The following is a 16,721-nucleotide window of genomic DNA, read 5'->3' on the forward strand; positions in this document are numbered from 1 at the left end:
GATAGAGCCTGATTCCGGGAGCCTCCTGGCGAAACCAGGAGGGTTGGCAACCCTTCCCGCTAACGGCAGAGGTGTGTGTGTATAAAACTGGACCATGTTGGGGTTGGTCCTGCTTTGAGCAGGGGGTTGGACTAGATGACCTCCTGGGCTCCCTTCCAACCCTGATATTCTATGAGTCTGTGATTACTGGAGCATGCTCTTTTAAGGGGCAGCGAGAGCCCCGGCTGCGTTACTGGACCCTCTTGCCCCTGCGGTGCCGCATGCGAGACCAGCCTGGCATTGCACTATAAACCCTGCACGTCTCCTTGCAATGGGCAAACTCAGGAGTAGGCGGCTCGCTGCCTGGTTTCTCTCTACACTGCATAGGAGGGTCTGAAATGGCCTGGGAAAGCAGCCCCTAGGCGCGGCCAACGCACTGAGCCCCACAGAGCCTCCAATGCTGAGCCAGCCCTGCAGCAGCCAAGACTCAGCTCCTCCCGGAACCTTTCTCAGCAGGGCTTGACGCGTAGACGGGCCTCTTTAGCTGCAGCACGCGAGCCATCGGGCGGGGTTTAGTTGTGATGGGCGGCAGTAAGAGCCAATAGGAAACACGTCTGCTCGCGGCTCCTTGTTTCAGGCCAATGGCAGGGTGCGGGGCTGGGTCCCGGAAGTGCCGGGGAGCTGGGAGGGGCGGAGAGTTAGCGCGGGGCGGACCCGGGCTGGGCACAGGCCGGGGGCAAAATGTCGGAGAGGAAGGTTTTGAATGTGAGTCGGGGGCGGGCCCTGCAGTGGGGGTGGGAGAAGGAGACCTGGGGGGAGGGGGGCTCCGTAGCGGGGGGGGGGAGACCGGGGAGGGGAGAGGGACAGGTAGCGGGGGAGGGGAACCGGGGGGCCCGTAGCGGGGGAGGGGAGGGAGACCGGGGAGGCTACGTAGTGGGGGAGGAGAGGGAGATCGCGGGGGGCGGCTCCGTAGCGGGGGAGGGAAGAGGGACAGGTAGTGGGGGAGGGGAGGGAGACCGGGGAGGCTCCGTAGTGGGGGAGGGGAGAGGGACAGGTAGTGGGGGAGGGGAGGGAGACCGGGGAGGCTCCGTAGTGGGGGAGGGGAGAGGGACAGGTAGTGGGGGGAGGGGAGGGAGACCGGGGAGGCTCCGTAGTGGGGGAGGGGAGAGGGACAGGTAGTGGGGGGAGGGGAGGGAGACCGGGGAGGCTCCGTAGTGGGGGAGGGGAGAGGGACAGGTAGTGGGGGGAGGGGAGGGAGACCGGGGAGGCTCCGTAGTGGGGGAGGGGAGAGGGACTGGTAGTGGGGGGAGGGGAGGGAGACCGGGGAGGCTCCGTAGTGGGGGAGGGGAGAGGGACTGGTAGTGGGGGGAGGGGAGGGAGACCGGGGAGGCTCCGTAGTGGGGGAGGGGAGAGGGACTGGTAGTAGGGGAGGGGGACGGGTGGGGGTCGTAGCGGAGGAGAGGAGAGATGGCATCTGTCCTGCTGAGAGGCCTTCTAAGCTTTGCGTGCGGGTCAGCTCTGATGTGAGCGTGGGGAGCCCTGACATTGCGACCCTGCTCTGATCCTCAGTGGATCCCAAAGAGCTGGAGCACTGGGTGATACCCTGCTTCCCCTCCCCATTTCACCCTCTCACCCCACAGCCTCCCCACTGATGCCTTTTCTGTTTTGTTCTTGTAGAAATACTACCCGCCCGACTTCGATCCATCTAAAATCCCAAAGCTCAAGCTCCCAAAGGACCGGCAATATGTTGTGCGGTTGATGGCCCCGTTCAACATGAGGTGAGAGAGGTGGTGCTGGCTGTGCGTGTACTGGAGAACTTATGGGAACGCTGTTCTGTCACAAGCATTTGGCAGATTTCGTAGGTTATCCCTCCTCTGGGTTCTTACTGTGTTTCCATCGAGCTGGCCATATACTGGGATGGAGGGGGAATCCAGCTATTTGCTGAATGTACTGACTGGATTTTGGTAATAAGGAACGCTTGTGAGGTTTTGGCTGCTTTTTTTTTCTTTTTTTTTTTTTGAGCAAGTTACTCTGTGCACCACAATATTTACAACTGATGTAACCCTTTGGGGTGCAGGTCTACTTTGTATAGCTATAAACTAAATAGCAGAATCTCCTCTGGAATGACTTAATCTAGACACTCTCAAACTACTATGTATGCATGTTTAGCCAGCTGCTTAAATGCTAGGGCTGACTAAATGTTCCCCTGCTGTATTCATAAGGGTCTTTCAGGCAGGCCTGAGGATCGCATGACCAGACTCAAGTCCACCCGGACTTTTACTTGGGATGGACAAACCTGCCTCTTTAGATTCAGCTTCTGCTGTTGCTGTAAAAACACCTCACAGAAACCAGGTAGAAAGGATGGTCTAGTGGATAAAACACTGGACTGTGACTGGTTCAATTCCTGGCTTGGCTACAGACTTGTTGTGTGAGCTTGGGCAAGTTACCCAATCAACCCTGTGCCTCAATTCCCTGGCTTTGTTTTTTAACTAGTGGGGGGGCAATACCTGTCCACTAATAATAATTATATAATAATATCCATTAATGATGGTGAGGTCCTCAGAAACTACAGTGATGAAGGCCATATAAGTACCTAAATGTCCAGAGTGTGCAGGAACGCCCCACTCCGGAGCAGTATGTGAGAGGGAGGCAACTGTCAATCAACAGAAATGACACTGATCAAAGATTACATGGAAAAAATAGCAATGTATCGAATGTCTTTCTATTCTGGTCATCTTAGATGTTATGTATAACAATAGGTACCAGATGTTCAGATGTTACAATGCCCATTAAAACTAGGCTCAGCCCCCATGTATGTCAGTTAGACTCCTGTCTTTCTCTAGTTTTTTATTACACTGTGGACCTAATGCACTTTCTCTTTGCTTCGTGTAGGTGCAAGACATGTGGTGAGTACATCTATAAAGGCAAGAAGTTTAATGCTCGCAAGGAGACTGTTCAGAATGAGGTGTACTTGGGGCTTCCCATCTTCCGCTTCTACATCAAATGTACCCGCTGCCTGGCAGAAATCACATTCAAGGTGAAGATTTTGGGACTTCTATAGCTGGGCTCTTGATATCTGGGGAGGCAGCCTGGTGTAGATCCGGGCACTGAGTGACAGGAGATCTCCATTCTAATCCTAGACGGTTCCCAACAAATGCTACTATTTTAAGACAACCAGAGGTCAAATTTTGCATCCAAACTATTTGATCTCTATCCCCCTTTTAACAAACAGTAAAGTATCTCATCCACAGTGTGAGTAGGGCACTATTGCTTCTCAAATGTCTGAGTACAATGGGTGTTTCTAGGGTATAAATAATCATTCTTTTGGCAGGTGATGTGAATAAAACAAGGTTGAAGTGCTTTGTGTAGTTTTATGTGTTGCTTTGAAAATCATACTGGCTGTTCATTACCAGCACTGAATAGATGAACAATGATTGGAGCAATAGCAGCCTGTCGTGCATGTGGCATGTTCACAATCATTCCCTTATGTTGCCCCTGTCTTCCTCAGACGGATCCTGAGAACACAGACTATACAATGGAACATGGCGCCACTCGGAACTTCCAAGCTGAGAAGCTGTTGGAGGAAGAGGAGAAGAGGGTGCAGAAGGAAAGAGAGGAGGAAGAGCTGAACAATCCCATGAAGGTATTTGAATGCATTCTTCCCTTTCCCCTTAAGTCCTAAATATTAGACTGAGATCTGCAGGCCTCAGCCACTTGCGTTTCAGTGCGTTGAAGGAGGCTACTGCCCCAGTTCTGCAACTTTGGAACTGGCCTAGGCAGAGGTGGTAACTGAGGTCTCTGTAGGTTCTGTGTTATCCTGGAATGAGTAAAGGGAGTTTACCACTATCTTTAATTGCGCTTGTTAAGATCTGAAAACGAGGCTCCCCATACTCATGCTATCTCACGCCTAGTACTCATGCTAAACTTTGTCACTTAGGTACCATGGCAGCAGGCACTTAAGAATTGCCATGCTAGTAATGGAAGCTACAGTTCATGAGTTGTCGGTGAGGCTTACCCAGTACTTCAAGGGCTTTCCTGCTTTCCCTACTAGGTTTTGGAGAACCGAACAAAGGACTCCAAGCTGGAGATGGAGGTTCTGGAGAACCTGCAAGAGCTGAAGGAGCTGAACCAGCGTCAGGCAAATGTGGACTTTGAATCCATGCTGAAGCAGTATAAGGACTATGAGGAGGAGCGGAAACGAAGGGAGCTAGAGGAGGATGAGACGGAGATGAAGTGAGTCAGCTGGAAACATTGCTTATGTTTGAGTTCTGGTCAGACCTGGATATATGAAACTTTCCAGGCTGCCACCTGTGGGCTGGGCAGTGGTCTTAACAGCCCCCCCACATCCCCACAGCAGTATTTTAATGGGAGGGACAGTGCCAGAGATCCAAAAGAGGGTAACACTTGCAATCTGAGGGTGTGGGATTTATGCATGGTAGGGCTGTGGTGTGGATTGGGATGTGAGGAGATCTAATAGGATGACTGATATCCGACCTATCTAGACATACAGGTAAAGGACACACATGAGGTGCGGTGGCCCTAATATTGAAAGGGGTAAGGGAAATATAAGTGACCCTCCACGGGGCGGTGTTTGCACGCCAAAAACCACTGTCCCAGTTGGCATCTTTGGCAAAGAGATCAGAGACTGAGCTGGCCTCTGAGACTGAACTTGCCTTGAGAGGAGACCTCTTCCAGGGTGTAGGGCTAAAGTACCTTTGTGTCAGGGTGTGGGGAAAACCCCTATCGTTGTGTCCATGGTATTATTCTGGGGCTAAATGAAAGACCTTTCAGCAGCACTGAACTGCACCTAAAAAGGGGACTTGGAGTGCTGCAAGGATTCCAAGCTGTAACAGCAAACAGACTGGGAAGGGAAGATGGGGTCCAGCAGCAATGTGGGAGCTGTTGAATCCTGGCACACTCAAGTGGCTGTCCCAGGTCAGTTGTAACATATCAGAACTACAGTGTATGCAGGACAGCACTGCTCTTCGCAGGGCTCATGAAGGTGGATGTTTTTCATTGAGTCACAGACTCCAAGGCCGAAAGTCCACAGTGGTCATCTAGGGCTTGTCTTCACTACCGGGGTAAGTTGACCTAAGTTATGCTACTTCAGCTACGTGAATAACGCTCTCTGGTTGACTTCCTTTACCCTTCTGGAAGAGCTGGAATACTGGGGTCCACTGGAGAGCGCTCTGCCATCGATTTAGTGGGTCTTTACTAGACCCGCTAAATCGACCCCTGCTGCTTCAATTGCAGCAGCAATCTCCCCATAGTGAAGACCAACCCCTAGTCCAGGGGTGGGCAAATTTTTTGGCCCGAGGGCCACATCTGGGTGGGTAAATTGCATACAGGGCCATGAATGTAGAGCTGGGGCAGGGGGCTCGGGGCTGGGGTGCTGGGTGCAGGAGGGGTTCGGGATGCGGGCTCCGGCCCAGTGCCACTTACCTTGAGTGGCTCCGGGGTGGCAGCGGTGTGCAGGGGGGCTGGTAATCCCACGGGCCGGATCCAAAGCCCTGACAGGCCGTAGTTTGCCCACCCCTGCCCTAGTCTGACCTCCTGCATAATACAGGCCAGAGAACTGCCCCAGAATAGTTCCTGGAGCAGATCTTTTAGAAAAATCATCCAGTTTTGATTTAAAAGTTACCAGTGGTGGAGAATCCACCATTGACTCTTGGTAAATAGTTCCAATGATTAATTATTCTCTCAATTAAACATTTAACACCTTACTTCCAGTCTGAATTTTAGTTTCAAGTTCCAGCCATTGGATTGTGTTCTACCTTTGTCTGCTAGAATGAAGAGCCCATTATCAAATATTTGTTGCCCATGTGGGCACGGATAGACTGTAATCAAGTCACTCTGTTACACCTCTCTGGGGGATCCCTTTGCTTTGCAGAGCTATGCTGGAACAAGCCCAGAGCAGGCGATTCCTGGAAGACTCTGACTCTGATGAGGAAGCTGTCCAAGTGCCCTCAAGGTCAGCGCTGAAAATGAAACCTACTGACATCTTGCAGGAGGTAAATCCTGGGGGTAGGGGCTTTTCCAGCAGTGCGTCTCTCTGAGACGGGAGATTTTTCCACAAGGGAACAAACTAAAACCCAGCGAACCACATTGCATGAGAAGTCCCCTGTTTTGGAGACTTTGAGGCACAATTGCCTCTCTTGCAGGCCCAGTTTAGAAAATGTGGCTCATTGTGTATTAGACTGAAAGGAAGAAGTGAGAGGTTTTGGTCGAAGTAAACTTCAGCCTGTATCAACTAACAAAGGGGCTCATCTCCGTGGTGGTGAGCTGCCGCTAAGAGCCCCCACCCACAGAGTCATGCCTGATGATGGTTCAGCGGTCAGCACGTTGCTGCTGGCTTTGCTCCCTGGTTTTGGCTTGTACCCAAAAGGATTGTAATGGTTTAATCGTTATACAAACGTAAGTTACATCAATACAAGATTAGCAGTGGTGGAAGATGCCAGCTGGACATCCCTGAAGAATGAAGCCCTGTGTTTATCCACAGCAGGGCAAGCTCCCGTGCATGATCACAACCTATTGTTCTGATGCTTGCTCTGAGGCGGAGGGAGTTCAGTCCTTGGTATAATCTCCACAGAAGATCCAGCATACGGGCCAGTTAGTGCCAATGGCAGCGGTTTCTCTCTTATGTCAATCCCTGTCCACTGAGACCGTCAAACAGTGCAGGCTGGTGAAAGCTTTCAAGTGACTCCCAAGCCAGGCTGGAGTTCAACTGTGAGATGTTCTCTGTCCCAGTCCTTCTGAGCCATCTCGTCACAAGTGTGTTAAACCCAGTGGTTGGTCCAGCAGCCAGCATGTGAGATCAGAGAAGCTGGATACTGGAAAGTCCTGTTGCACACATCTGGATCACCCCTCTGCCAATGGACAACTGTGCCCGCTGACCAGTGTCTCTTCCAGCCTTGCTGTGGATGCCCCAAGCAACGGGGCATCAGTCTTTGGGGAGGCTCTTCCACACCCTTCTTGATCTCTGGACAGCAAGCTTTCCCTGGTATTCAGCCTGAATCTTCCTGTGCTGATTTCGTTCCTCTGCACCTAACAGTGCTCTGTCCCATCCTAGCCACACCTTTTCTTCACACCCTGTAGATATCCAGCGAGGGGCTTTCTCCTTGCTGCTCTGTGACATGATACCTCTGTGTATGCAGCTCAAACCACCCTTGATTTGGATGATGATGTGGCATTTTGCATAGTCTCCCCCCCCACCCCACCCCAAGGGCTCCAAGGACCGAGAGCATTAATATTTGTGCTCCCTTCTGTAGGACATGGAGCCCCAGAGCAAGAAGCTAAAGACTGAAAGCTGGGAGAGGAGTGTGGGCAAACTGAACAGCAAGTCCCAGCTGGCCGGCCTGGTCACGGTGAAGAAACAGACCCCGGGCTCCACCACCGCTAATGGTGTGGGGAAGCAAACTACACTACAAAGCTCAGGTAACTTGGGTTCTGTCTCACCTACATGGTAATGCAGGACCTGATTAGCCCCTTAACTCCAGGCCACCAAGGTGGGTTCTAACAGGTTGGGGACATCAAGCAGCTTAATCATGTGTGTCTGTGTTGTCTTCAATTATATGTTGCAGTTTAGTGATTCACGACCCAACAGAATTTTGTCAGAATGGCATCAAGTCTGGTGTTGGGATTTCCAGTAGGGGCCAATGCCCAGTGTTTCAGAGAGGAAGCCATCTTCTCTCTCCTGCCTCCCATATAGTGCATTGTTATGGGGAAGTAAAATTCCTTCCTGACCACTCTGGCAAAGAGCTTGTGTCCTGAAGCATGAGAGCTGATTGCCAGTGTCTGAACTTCTGTATTGACATTTTGATGCTCAGATACAATGATGGTGCTAGTCTATAGAAGTACTATGATAAATATTTTGATATTATTGCTCATAAAATTATTGAGCTCCTCTGTTCTGTGTCTGTACAGCACCTAGCCCAAAGGCGTCCTGGCCCATAACTTGGGCTGCCTGTGCGCTACAGTAGTACAGACGGTAATGCGAGACCAGGCATGGGATTTGAATTTACTGTGCCATTCCAAAACGTACTTTCCACAAGGAGGTTGGGGCTGTTGACACAGCTGTCTGCTACAGTAACATAAACAGCTTGCAGCTGATCACAAGCCATCTTCTGTCTTCATTTTACTGTCCAGGGAGTTTATATTGTATGCTGTGATATTTGGGACATGCTGTTCTGCCTTCCCCAAACTCCCCTGCACTTTCAGTTGCACACGATATTCTTTCCTTCCTGTCCTAAACTGTTGCACGGGATTGCTTTGTTCTGTTGAACAGCGGCTGTGTTCCATCGCAGAGGTGGCTGCATTGTGATGGCGGGCGAAATGATCCCAGCCCTCTGGGTAGTTTAATCTTTTTGAATGACAGGTGCTATGTAAGATTACATTGGCTGCTGATCCAAACCTGGTGTTCCATGAATGGCCCAGCTGAGTGATGTTTTCCCTATATCATCCACACACCAGTCCCTCCGCCCCACCTTTCCAGCCTGAGAGCTTGTACAGCAAAGACAGTTTCACACACAGGAGGCCACCTCACAGAAAGCATCTGTGTTAGACTGAGGTTCAACTCACCTCACCCTCGTCTAGTTAGGTGGAATCCGCGTATGCTTAAGTATCTCCGACGTTTCCATTCTCTTATGTCACCACAAGGGGGCAGGAGGAGAGCCTCCGTAGAAATGCGACTCTCTCTTCTCCCAGCAACATCAAACCTTTGAATCCTCTTTGCAACTCAGACAGGGTGCTGAGGAACCTGTTTTACTCCAGGTCCTAGTGCCTGGTGTTGCAGTGGGTGCCCAGAACCTGGCAGGGCCTGGGCCCGCCCCTCGGGGTGGTAGAAGCCCATCCGTGCAGCAACAGGAGTGCTTCAACTCCTGATTTCCTCGGGCGTCCGTAAGGTGCAGCTCTCTGTTCTCCAGCAGTGGGTGTGGGGTGTGAATGATTGAACCTGCTCTGTTTGGTTTCTAGATGCTGGAAGTTGGAGCTCCTCGTTACCTGCTGTGACCCAGCCCCCATCAGCAGCCCAGGGCTCTTCCCTCAGCCTGTTGGGGGCGTATTCTGACAGCGAAGACAGTACCAGTGACTGAGTCTGTGGGTCTCTGCTGAGAGCTCTCACTCCGCTGCCTTACCCAGTTGGGGTAGAGCGAGGCCAGGGGTTGGCAATGGGATGCAGGGAGGGCAGAGTTTCCTCTCTTCACCCCACCACCAGGCAGCTGCTGTCCTAACAACCAAATCCTGCCAGAGAGCTGGCATCCTTGTGCATAGACAATCCCAGTGGGATTCCCGGGCAGTCTGCACACATGGCCAGCCATGTGTAATTGGAGCTGCTCTTCCTTCCTGGAAACCCCGAATATACCGTCATGTTACAGCATTCCTTCAAACTGGGATACAGGAGTACCACTTCCAGTGCAACCAGATTGCCTCCAGGCATCTCTTCCTATTAAACATCCTTCAATCCGGGCTCCTGTCAGCCTGTCGTGAGTGATGGTGGCACCAGCAAACCAAAGCTGCCCAGGGGAAGAATCTCTATTAGATGAGACAAGCTTCCTCTTTTCAGGCTTGTTTCCCACATCTTCCTGACCATGTGTTTGGGGAGATTGGGGAGTAGAAAGTGGCTGCCTAGTCTGATAGCGGGAGCAAAGCCCCAAAGTCGGAAGGAGCTGAGAGCAGCAGGTCACCTACTGTGGCTGGAATCCATCATGCCGCGTTTATCGAAAGCCTTGTCATCAGCAGCTAAGTGGAGGGTAATGAAGTGTGTGGTTCTATATACCAGCATCTCCCTCACCACTCCAGTCTCCTGGAATTCCTGTAAAGCCCAATCTGTCTCCAGGCCTCTCTGTTAACTCTTACCATGTCTGAATTCTTGGCATGGGGCTCTGGTTTAATGTGTAACTTGTTTTGCTCTTCTCTTGTGTCCTCCCCGACATCGCTGCATTTAGCCTGTGCGTCCCGATACAAGGTAGAGGCGATGTTAGTGCCTATTACTCCCCATGAGGATCGTGCCATTTTTAACACAGTTGTTTAACTTCAGATGTAATAAAGGATTCTGAAGAGCATCTCTCCCTTCCCCTGTCATTCTTTGTAAAACTGTCTTCAGATGGTGTTGCCTACTGGTGAGGGTAGGAGATTGGGAGTCAGGACTCCTGGGTTCTCTTGCTGGCTCAGTGTGTGACCCTTTTAGTTGAGAAGCAGCGAGTCACTAAACCACCTGCCCAAGAGGCCGATAGGAATGTGTTGTGCGTGGATCACTGGAGTTGGGGATGGAGCAGATTTAAAGTCCTGGATCAAACCTGTGCCCACAGAATACATAGGGCATGCAGCTGAGTTCAGCAACCGGGTGCTCGCTTCATGCTATTGTTGTGTCCTTAGCTCATAGACTTTAAGGTCATAAGGGACCATCCTGGTCATCTAGTCTGATCTGCACATTGCAGGCCACAGAACCTCCCTCCCTCCCCCTCCTGTAATAGACCCCTAACATCTGACTGAGTTACTGAAGTCCTCAAATCATGATGTAAAGACTTCAAGTTACAGAGAATCCACCATTTATACTAGTTTAAACCTGCAAGTGACCCATGCCTGATGCTGCAGAGGAAGGTGAACCACCCCTCTCCTCTCCCCCCCGCCCTGAGTTCTGAAGCCCCTTAAGGTCTCTCAGCAGAGTCAGAAAAAAATCCCCAAACCTCCCTATGGTCTCTGTCCCCCCCCTGCCCCCCCCAAGTCCTTCCCTAGCTCTGTAATGTACTTTCCCTGGGTTCTCCAGTTTCTGCGACATGCTGTTTTTCTTGCTTTGAGTATCAGTGGAGAGTTTCTGTCTCCCTGTGGCCTTCTAACTGGGTGAATCAGACAAGACGAGGTCAAACAACTGGCTGATACTCAGGCAATAACCTCTTTGTCTCACATCATTCCTAACTACGGCCTGGACCCCCACACCCATCAGGGCAGTCCCGGCTCAATCAGCTTTTTACCCCAATGCTCAGGAGCAGCCAGTGGAGAGTGACCACAAGGGGCAAAGGCAGCCTTGAGTGTCCCCCTCTGTCCCTGTAGAGGGGGGGTGAAGCTGCTCAGCTGTAGCTTCACTGGAACCAGCGACTCCTCCAAAGAGCGCTAGGAGGATGCAAGTGTGAGCGCCTGCCAGAGGCTTTGATTTCGGGGTGGGACGAGCCAGAGACTACTGCCCTTGCAAAGGCTGGAAGCCCCGCTCAGGGGGACAGTCACAGCAGAGCCTAGTCTGAGCACTGGCAGGCTTAAGGAAGGGCGAGCTGTGCAGTGCTCTGAACTCTTGCCAGGCTTACAAAGGTTAAACCAACAGCTGCAGGGAGAGGAATCCAGCGCTATGCTGTCCGGTGCTGCTGCTTGGTCTCTCTCTCCCCCGCCGCCTTTCTGGGAGTGGGGGCTGGCAGGGGAAGGGGGCCGGCCTCCTTAAAAACAGAGCGCTCCTTGGGAAAGGCACTGGCCAGGCTGCTCCCGCTGCACTGCCTGTCTCTGCGGTTGGGGATGCACCCCGCCAGGCCCCAGAAAGGAGCCGGCAGCCAGGAGACGCTGACTCCGCTGAGAGACATTAATGGGCTTCAGAACTCTCGTAATTAGATTAATCTAAAAAGGGTGAGCAAATGCCCCCGGGGAGCCTTGCTGGCGTAGCAGTACCAGTCCGTGTCCGCCAGACCTGCTGGCACCATGCGTGTAGCAGCCCTGCGGCTCTGGTTTACCCACGGCGATCAATGGAATTCCTCTGTCTCATTGGAATCCCATTTCTCTTGGGCCTCTGTCTCTTTTCCTTTGTGATGACAACGGGGAGGACTCCGTGCTCTCCCTTGCAAGAGGCACGTACCGCATTGCCGCTGCTGAAGGAGCACCCTGGCCTTTGGCAGGGACGGCTTGCTTTTGTCGTCACGTTACCAGCATTTCTGTGGTCGGGCTCCCTCTCGGCGGCCGGTTAGAACTGGGTCGTGGCATTGAGCGCGCATGGCAACAGCTGCCGGGTGACACTTTGAAAAGATTGGGGTAACTTCTCGTTTCCCATCTGCCAGGCTCCTCCCCCTCCCACCCCAAATCCCACTGCTAGCCCCTGCAACTCACCTTTATTTGTATCACAATAGCACCTAGAGGCCCCAAGCGAGATCAGGGTCCCATTTTGCCTGGTGCTGTATGTACCCCTACAGCAGGGCTGTCCCTGCCCCAGAGTGGGGGAGAATGCTGCTATTGCCTCTTTCACAGGTGGGCGGGTAGCTCAGGGCTCACACAACTTTCTTCCTGAGGTTGCCCAGGCAGTCTGCAGCAAAAGTGGGGCTTGAACCCAGTTCTCCAGAGTCCCACGGCGATGCCTTCTCCGCAAGCCCATCCATCTTGCTGCCGTGCACTAGAGAGAGATGGGTCTGCCTGGAGTCGAGAGACTTCACTTCATTCCAGGTAAACCAGAAGAGTCTGCTAGCCCTGTTTTCAGTGGGGTACCTCGGCGCCCTCCCCTCCAATGAGCCTTCCTGTCTGCTATGGATCTTTGCCTTCAGTGAATCTTTCCCACATGCCTTCACCACTCCTTGCTCCATGGGGTCATCCGCTCTGCCATGGCCACTTACGACCCCCCCGCCCTGCCCCCATCTGATCACGTGCTCCTAGGGGCTTTCCATTCCACCACCTGGTGCGGGGTATGATCCATTTCTGCCTCATTGCCTCCCCAATCGTTCCATTCTTCACCATCTGTCCTCCTTGATCGTTATCATCCTCTTCAGGCAGCGCTTGTCAAACCTTATCGGAGCTGGCTTTCGTCAGGCTTGCGTTTCCCTGGGTCTCCCAGCTGCGTAGCACTGTTGGAAGAGTCTCCCATCCGTTTGACAAGAGGGAGACGGTGACAAAGATGGCCGGGAGTGTGGTTTGTGGTAAGGTACAGGCCTGGGAGCAGTGGGTTCTATCCCTGGCTCTGCCACTGGCCATAGGCAAGCCGCTTGCCCTCCTTCTGCCTCAGTTTCCCTGTCTGTTAAAGGCTACTCTGACCTGCCAGACAGAATGCTTGTGACACTTGGTTAATGCGTGTTCATAGAGCAGGTTGAGAATGTTGGATGGAAGGAGCTAGGGAAAGGCAACCTGTTATTAAGAGGCTGGAAATGTCAGAAAAACAGCATTAAGCGACTGTAACAAGTGTTTATTGTAACGAATGGGAGACCCAGCGCAAGTTATTTGTGGCCATCCTCAGAGGTAGTGAGGTACCTGTTAGTTCGTGCCAGCAGGGTCTATGCGGGGCGCTTTGAGCGTGTGCAGGACATTTGAGTGCCCTTCAATTCACACCCCCATAGTCTGCACTGCAATTTAGGGCTTGATCCTGCCGAGTCATCATGTCGATCACCCGATGCCTCCCCACCACGCGCTCATTGGAGTGGGGGGTGGTTCTGGGCAGACTGGATTTACACAACGGCAGGGCAAGGAACGGTTAAAGGATTTAGTTCAGCCCTTGGCCAATGCAGGATCGGTCCAGCTCCTGTCGTCTCAGGGTTCTGGCTGGTAATGGGGGGGGGTGGCCCTTTAACCAGGTTCCTGAAGGTCTTTAGCCCATGGCTCTTGGTGCCTGCGTGTTAGGCAGGGACTCACCCTACACGCTCATGGTGGTCTCTTCTGGCCTTCAGATCTATGCAGTGAAAGGTGGCGCTTGCCCTGCCTAGGGATAGCTTTATAGAGATACAAGCCAGGCCCCAGTGGTTACTGTCCACATGCACGACACGCAAGTGAGCAGCTCGGAGTATTCTCGCTGCCTGGCTCTGAAAAGCAGGGTCACAATTCCCCCCTTCCCCCTCTCCCCCCTGCCCCAGCCTGCAGAGCTGCCGTTCATTGCTATGGGAGGCGGGCGTGCAGCAGGGCCAGCGTTCCCACTGCATTCTCCGTCTCCGCCAATTGCTCGCGAAGAGTCTCAGGCTGAGCTGATCCTGTGTACATGGTGGTGGCACCTCTCTTTACCCCCCTCCTCCCCCCCCCCCCCAGGCACTCTTCCCCCAGGCACAGCAGTAATGAACCTTGCTCCATCCTATTACCTCCCCAGTCCCGCTCCGCCTCCACCAGGTTAGCAGCTCCCACTGGCTTAGTGCGCCGTGTAATAAACCCGTATGGAGGCTTTTGATTTTGCCAGCACAATCACATTACTCCCTGTTAAAAATGGCTGGACCTGGGGTAATAAATTGGAGGTGTCAGAGCTGTTTGCTTCTTCATCTCCTTTCATTACCCAGAGCAGCAATTGATCTCCTCTGTTGCTGTCCTCCAGCGGCGCTGGGGGAAGCAAATAGGAATTGCAAGTACCGATGATGCTTCTCGGGGGAGGGCGCGGTTTGCAGGGGGACAGTTGGGTCTGTTTGGGGGACAGACGGGGGAACTGTCCCACTCTTCCCCTCCCTCCCCCTTTGTGGGAGCATTTTCGCAGCATTCTAGCAATTGGAGAAAGATGAAAGATCCTCGTTAGGCTGCGTCTGATCCATCCCTCGCTGCAGCCGGGTTGTTCCCTTGAGTGTGCTCTCCAGCGCTTTGTCCGGTTTAGAATGACTCAATCGATGCGGCATCCACTGTATCCTCGGGGAGACCATTCCACCATCTCCATTTTCCTCCCCACAGCAGTGATGGGGTTCTATTGGGGTGTTTCAGGTAATAAAGGCAGGGGGGAGAATTCACCGTTGTGGAGCAGTCAGTTCCAGGCCCGGCTCTTTGCCCGGTGTCCCAGCCAATGCGCAGCATGTGCCAGACTCAATCCGTTCATCCCTCAGGGAGTTCACTTCTCTTTCTTTGCGAAGAGTACCAGGGCAGATGTGAGCTGAGCCACCAGCTGCTTTTTCGCCACTTGGGCCCTGCTTACAAGGTCCAGCGTGGGTGGCGTGTGGAGCTGGATTTCCAGGCGCTGGTCCCGTTATTACCAGATTCCAAGTTTCAAAGCCCAGCGCTTCAGCACCCCAGCTGCTTTCGGGTAGGTCTGCACTGCAGTCATGGAGTGTGATTGCAGCTTGTGTTGACGTACCCAAGCTAGCTCAGGTGTCGGAGCAGCGAATCCAGGACCGTACTCACTCCAATGCAGGCTCCACCAGCCCCCCTGGAACCCGGGGCAGTTACTCACAGGGCTAGCCCCTGCTGAAGCTTCTGGCACATCCTGGTGCCAAGCAGGGGTGAGCCCCAGCTGTGCCAATAGCAGCTAGCTTGCCTGCACTATCGGGGGGTTTGCAGTGGTTGGCTGGCCTATGGGCCTGATCCAAAGCTCCCTGAACTCAAATGGCTGTCTGTCTACTGACTTGCCCAGATGTGGGATCAGGCCCTGTATTCCCAGTTCAAGGCACCCAGCCCTAATTAATGAGCAGGATTTCACTAATGAACCCTCATTTAAAAACAGCAAACAGGGACCTATTTCAGCATGGATTTAACACACCCAGATTATTTTGGGTGCGTGTGCGCGCTTGAGGGAATGAGATGGAAGAATTGTTAACCCCCTGCATTTAAAGGAAACAAAGGAACAAGTCTAAATCAGATTTTCCTCTTGATTCTTCTGTTACGAGAACAATTAACGTTCCTGGCAAATGAATTATAATTAGCAGCCCCTTCGAACGTTAATACTTCAGATGCTGGATATTTATATAGGGCTCTGGTATTTATATTTGATGAGATCTGTCAACAACTGTTCTGCTAGACAGAATATATTTCAGCCGAGCACATTAAACAGGACAATTAGCTGGCTCTTACGCTTATTCCCCCTAGAAACACATTTAGGCTACTTCTCAATTGCTGATTGGGGAGCAGGGGCGGGGGAGGGGTTCTTTGTTCTGAAACAGAGGAATAGATTAGGGTCCCAGGAGGTGGCAAAGAACGGTACCGGTTTTATGAATACTAAGTACAAAAAGCTACATTGAGGTCAGGACTACAATGTACCAAAGGCAGAGCATTCAAAGGGAAGCAGCGGCAGAGTTCAGGGCTCAGGTTGAAAGGATGTCTCTCTGCTTTAAAGGGAAAACAATGAAACTGTGCCCTTTTTGGCTGCTCGATGGTGAACGAAGAAGACATGAAAGATTTCATTTCCTTCTCCAAAAAAGAAAAAGTGAGGGGGTTTTTAACCTTAGAAAAATCAGAAAGATTAAATCCGGTCTTCCCTGTTTTTCTGCTGGGTGTCTCCTTGAAAGACAAGAGAACTGGGAAGGGAGGGGTCTCAACCCTTAACTGAAGTGGGGAGGAATCTTTAAAGACAGCTTTTCTCCTGAGCGTTTGTCAGACCTTTGAGTTAAATCAAGGAGAACAAAAACAAACAGGCCCAGAGCTTTGAACAGTCTGACTAAAAAAACCCTCCCACGGTGGCTCAAGTTCCACTTCCTTGGTTGCTAGGTGGTGGTGTATTCCTACTAGTTTTCCAGTTGTCCATAGAGACCTCCATAAAAAACAGTATACAAGATTTGAATGTATAGTGGTAGGTCTTTATCCATCATAAAGAAACAACGCAACCACAGAGCACTAACAACCACTAGGAGTTAGGCACCCAAATAATTTTGAGGATCTAGCTGTAGGGCCCTGCTCCTGCTCTGGGTAGATGGACTCTTGTTTCCATACAGAGTCACCTTGCCTTGAGCAGGTGCTTCAGGACCATGGCTGCAGGAACCATGCCTAGCTGCCATGCAGCAAATTGAGTGCTAGTAGCTCTTCAGAGCCCTCATGCGCTTGCCCTCTTAACCTCAAAGGACACCAGGTAAGGGCCCCCCCGCCCCATCCTGCAAGTAGATCTATGTCCGTTGAAACCC

At 52.1% G+C, this 16,721-nt stretch overlaps 1 protein-coding gene across 1 annotated transcript; it reads left to right on the top strand.

Moving 5' to 3' along the window:
* Nucleotides 1-662: 662 nt before the first annotated feature.
* YJU2 (YJU2 splicing factor homolog) lies at nt 663-10,037 on the top strand. The gene is made up of 8 exons (XM_073323935.1): nt 663-744; nt 1,657-1,757; nt 2,872-3,016; nt 3,488-3,622; nt 4,031-4,212; nt 5,870-5,990; nt 7,248-7,413; nt 8,950-10,037. The coding sequence occupies exons 1-8, from the start codon at nt 721-723 to the stop codon at nt 9,066-9,068; spliced, it is 993 nt and encodes a 330-aa protein (XP_073180036.1). The 5' UTR covers nt 663-720; the 3' UTR covers nt 9,069-10,037.
* The last annotated feature ends 6,684 nt before the right edge of the window (nt 10,038-16,721 follow it).

Source organism: Lepidochelys kempii, chromosome 25 (assembly GCF_965140265.1).
Source record: "Lepidochelys kempii isolate rLepKem1 chromosome 25, rLepKem1.hap2, whole genome shotgun sequence".
NCBI classification, from domain to species: Eukaryota; Metazoa; Chordata; order Testudines; family Cheloniidae; genus Lepidochelys; species Lepidochelys kempii.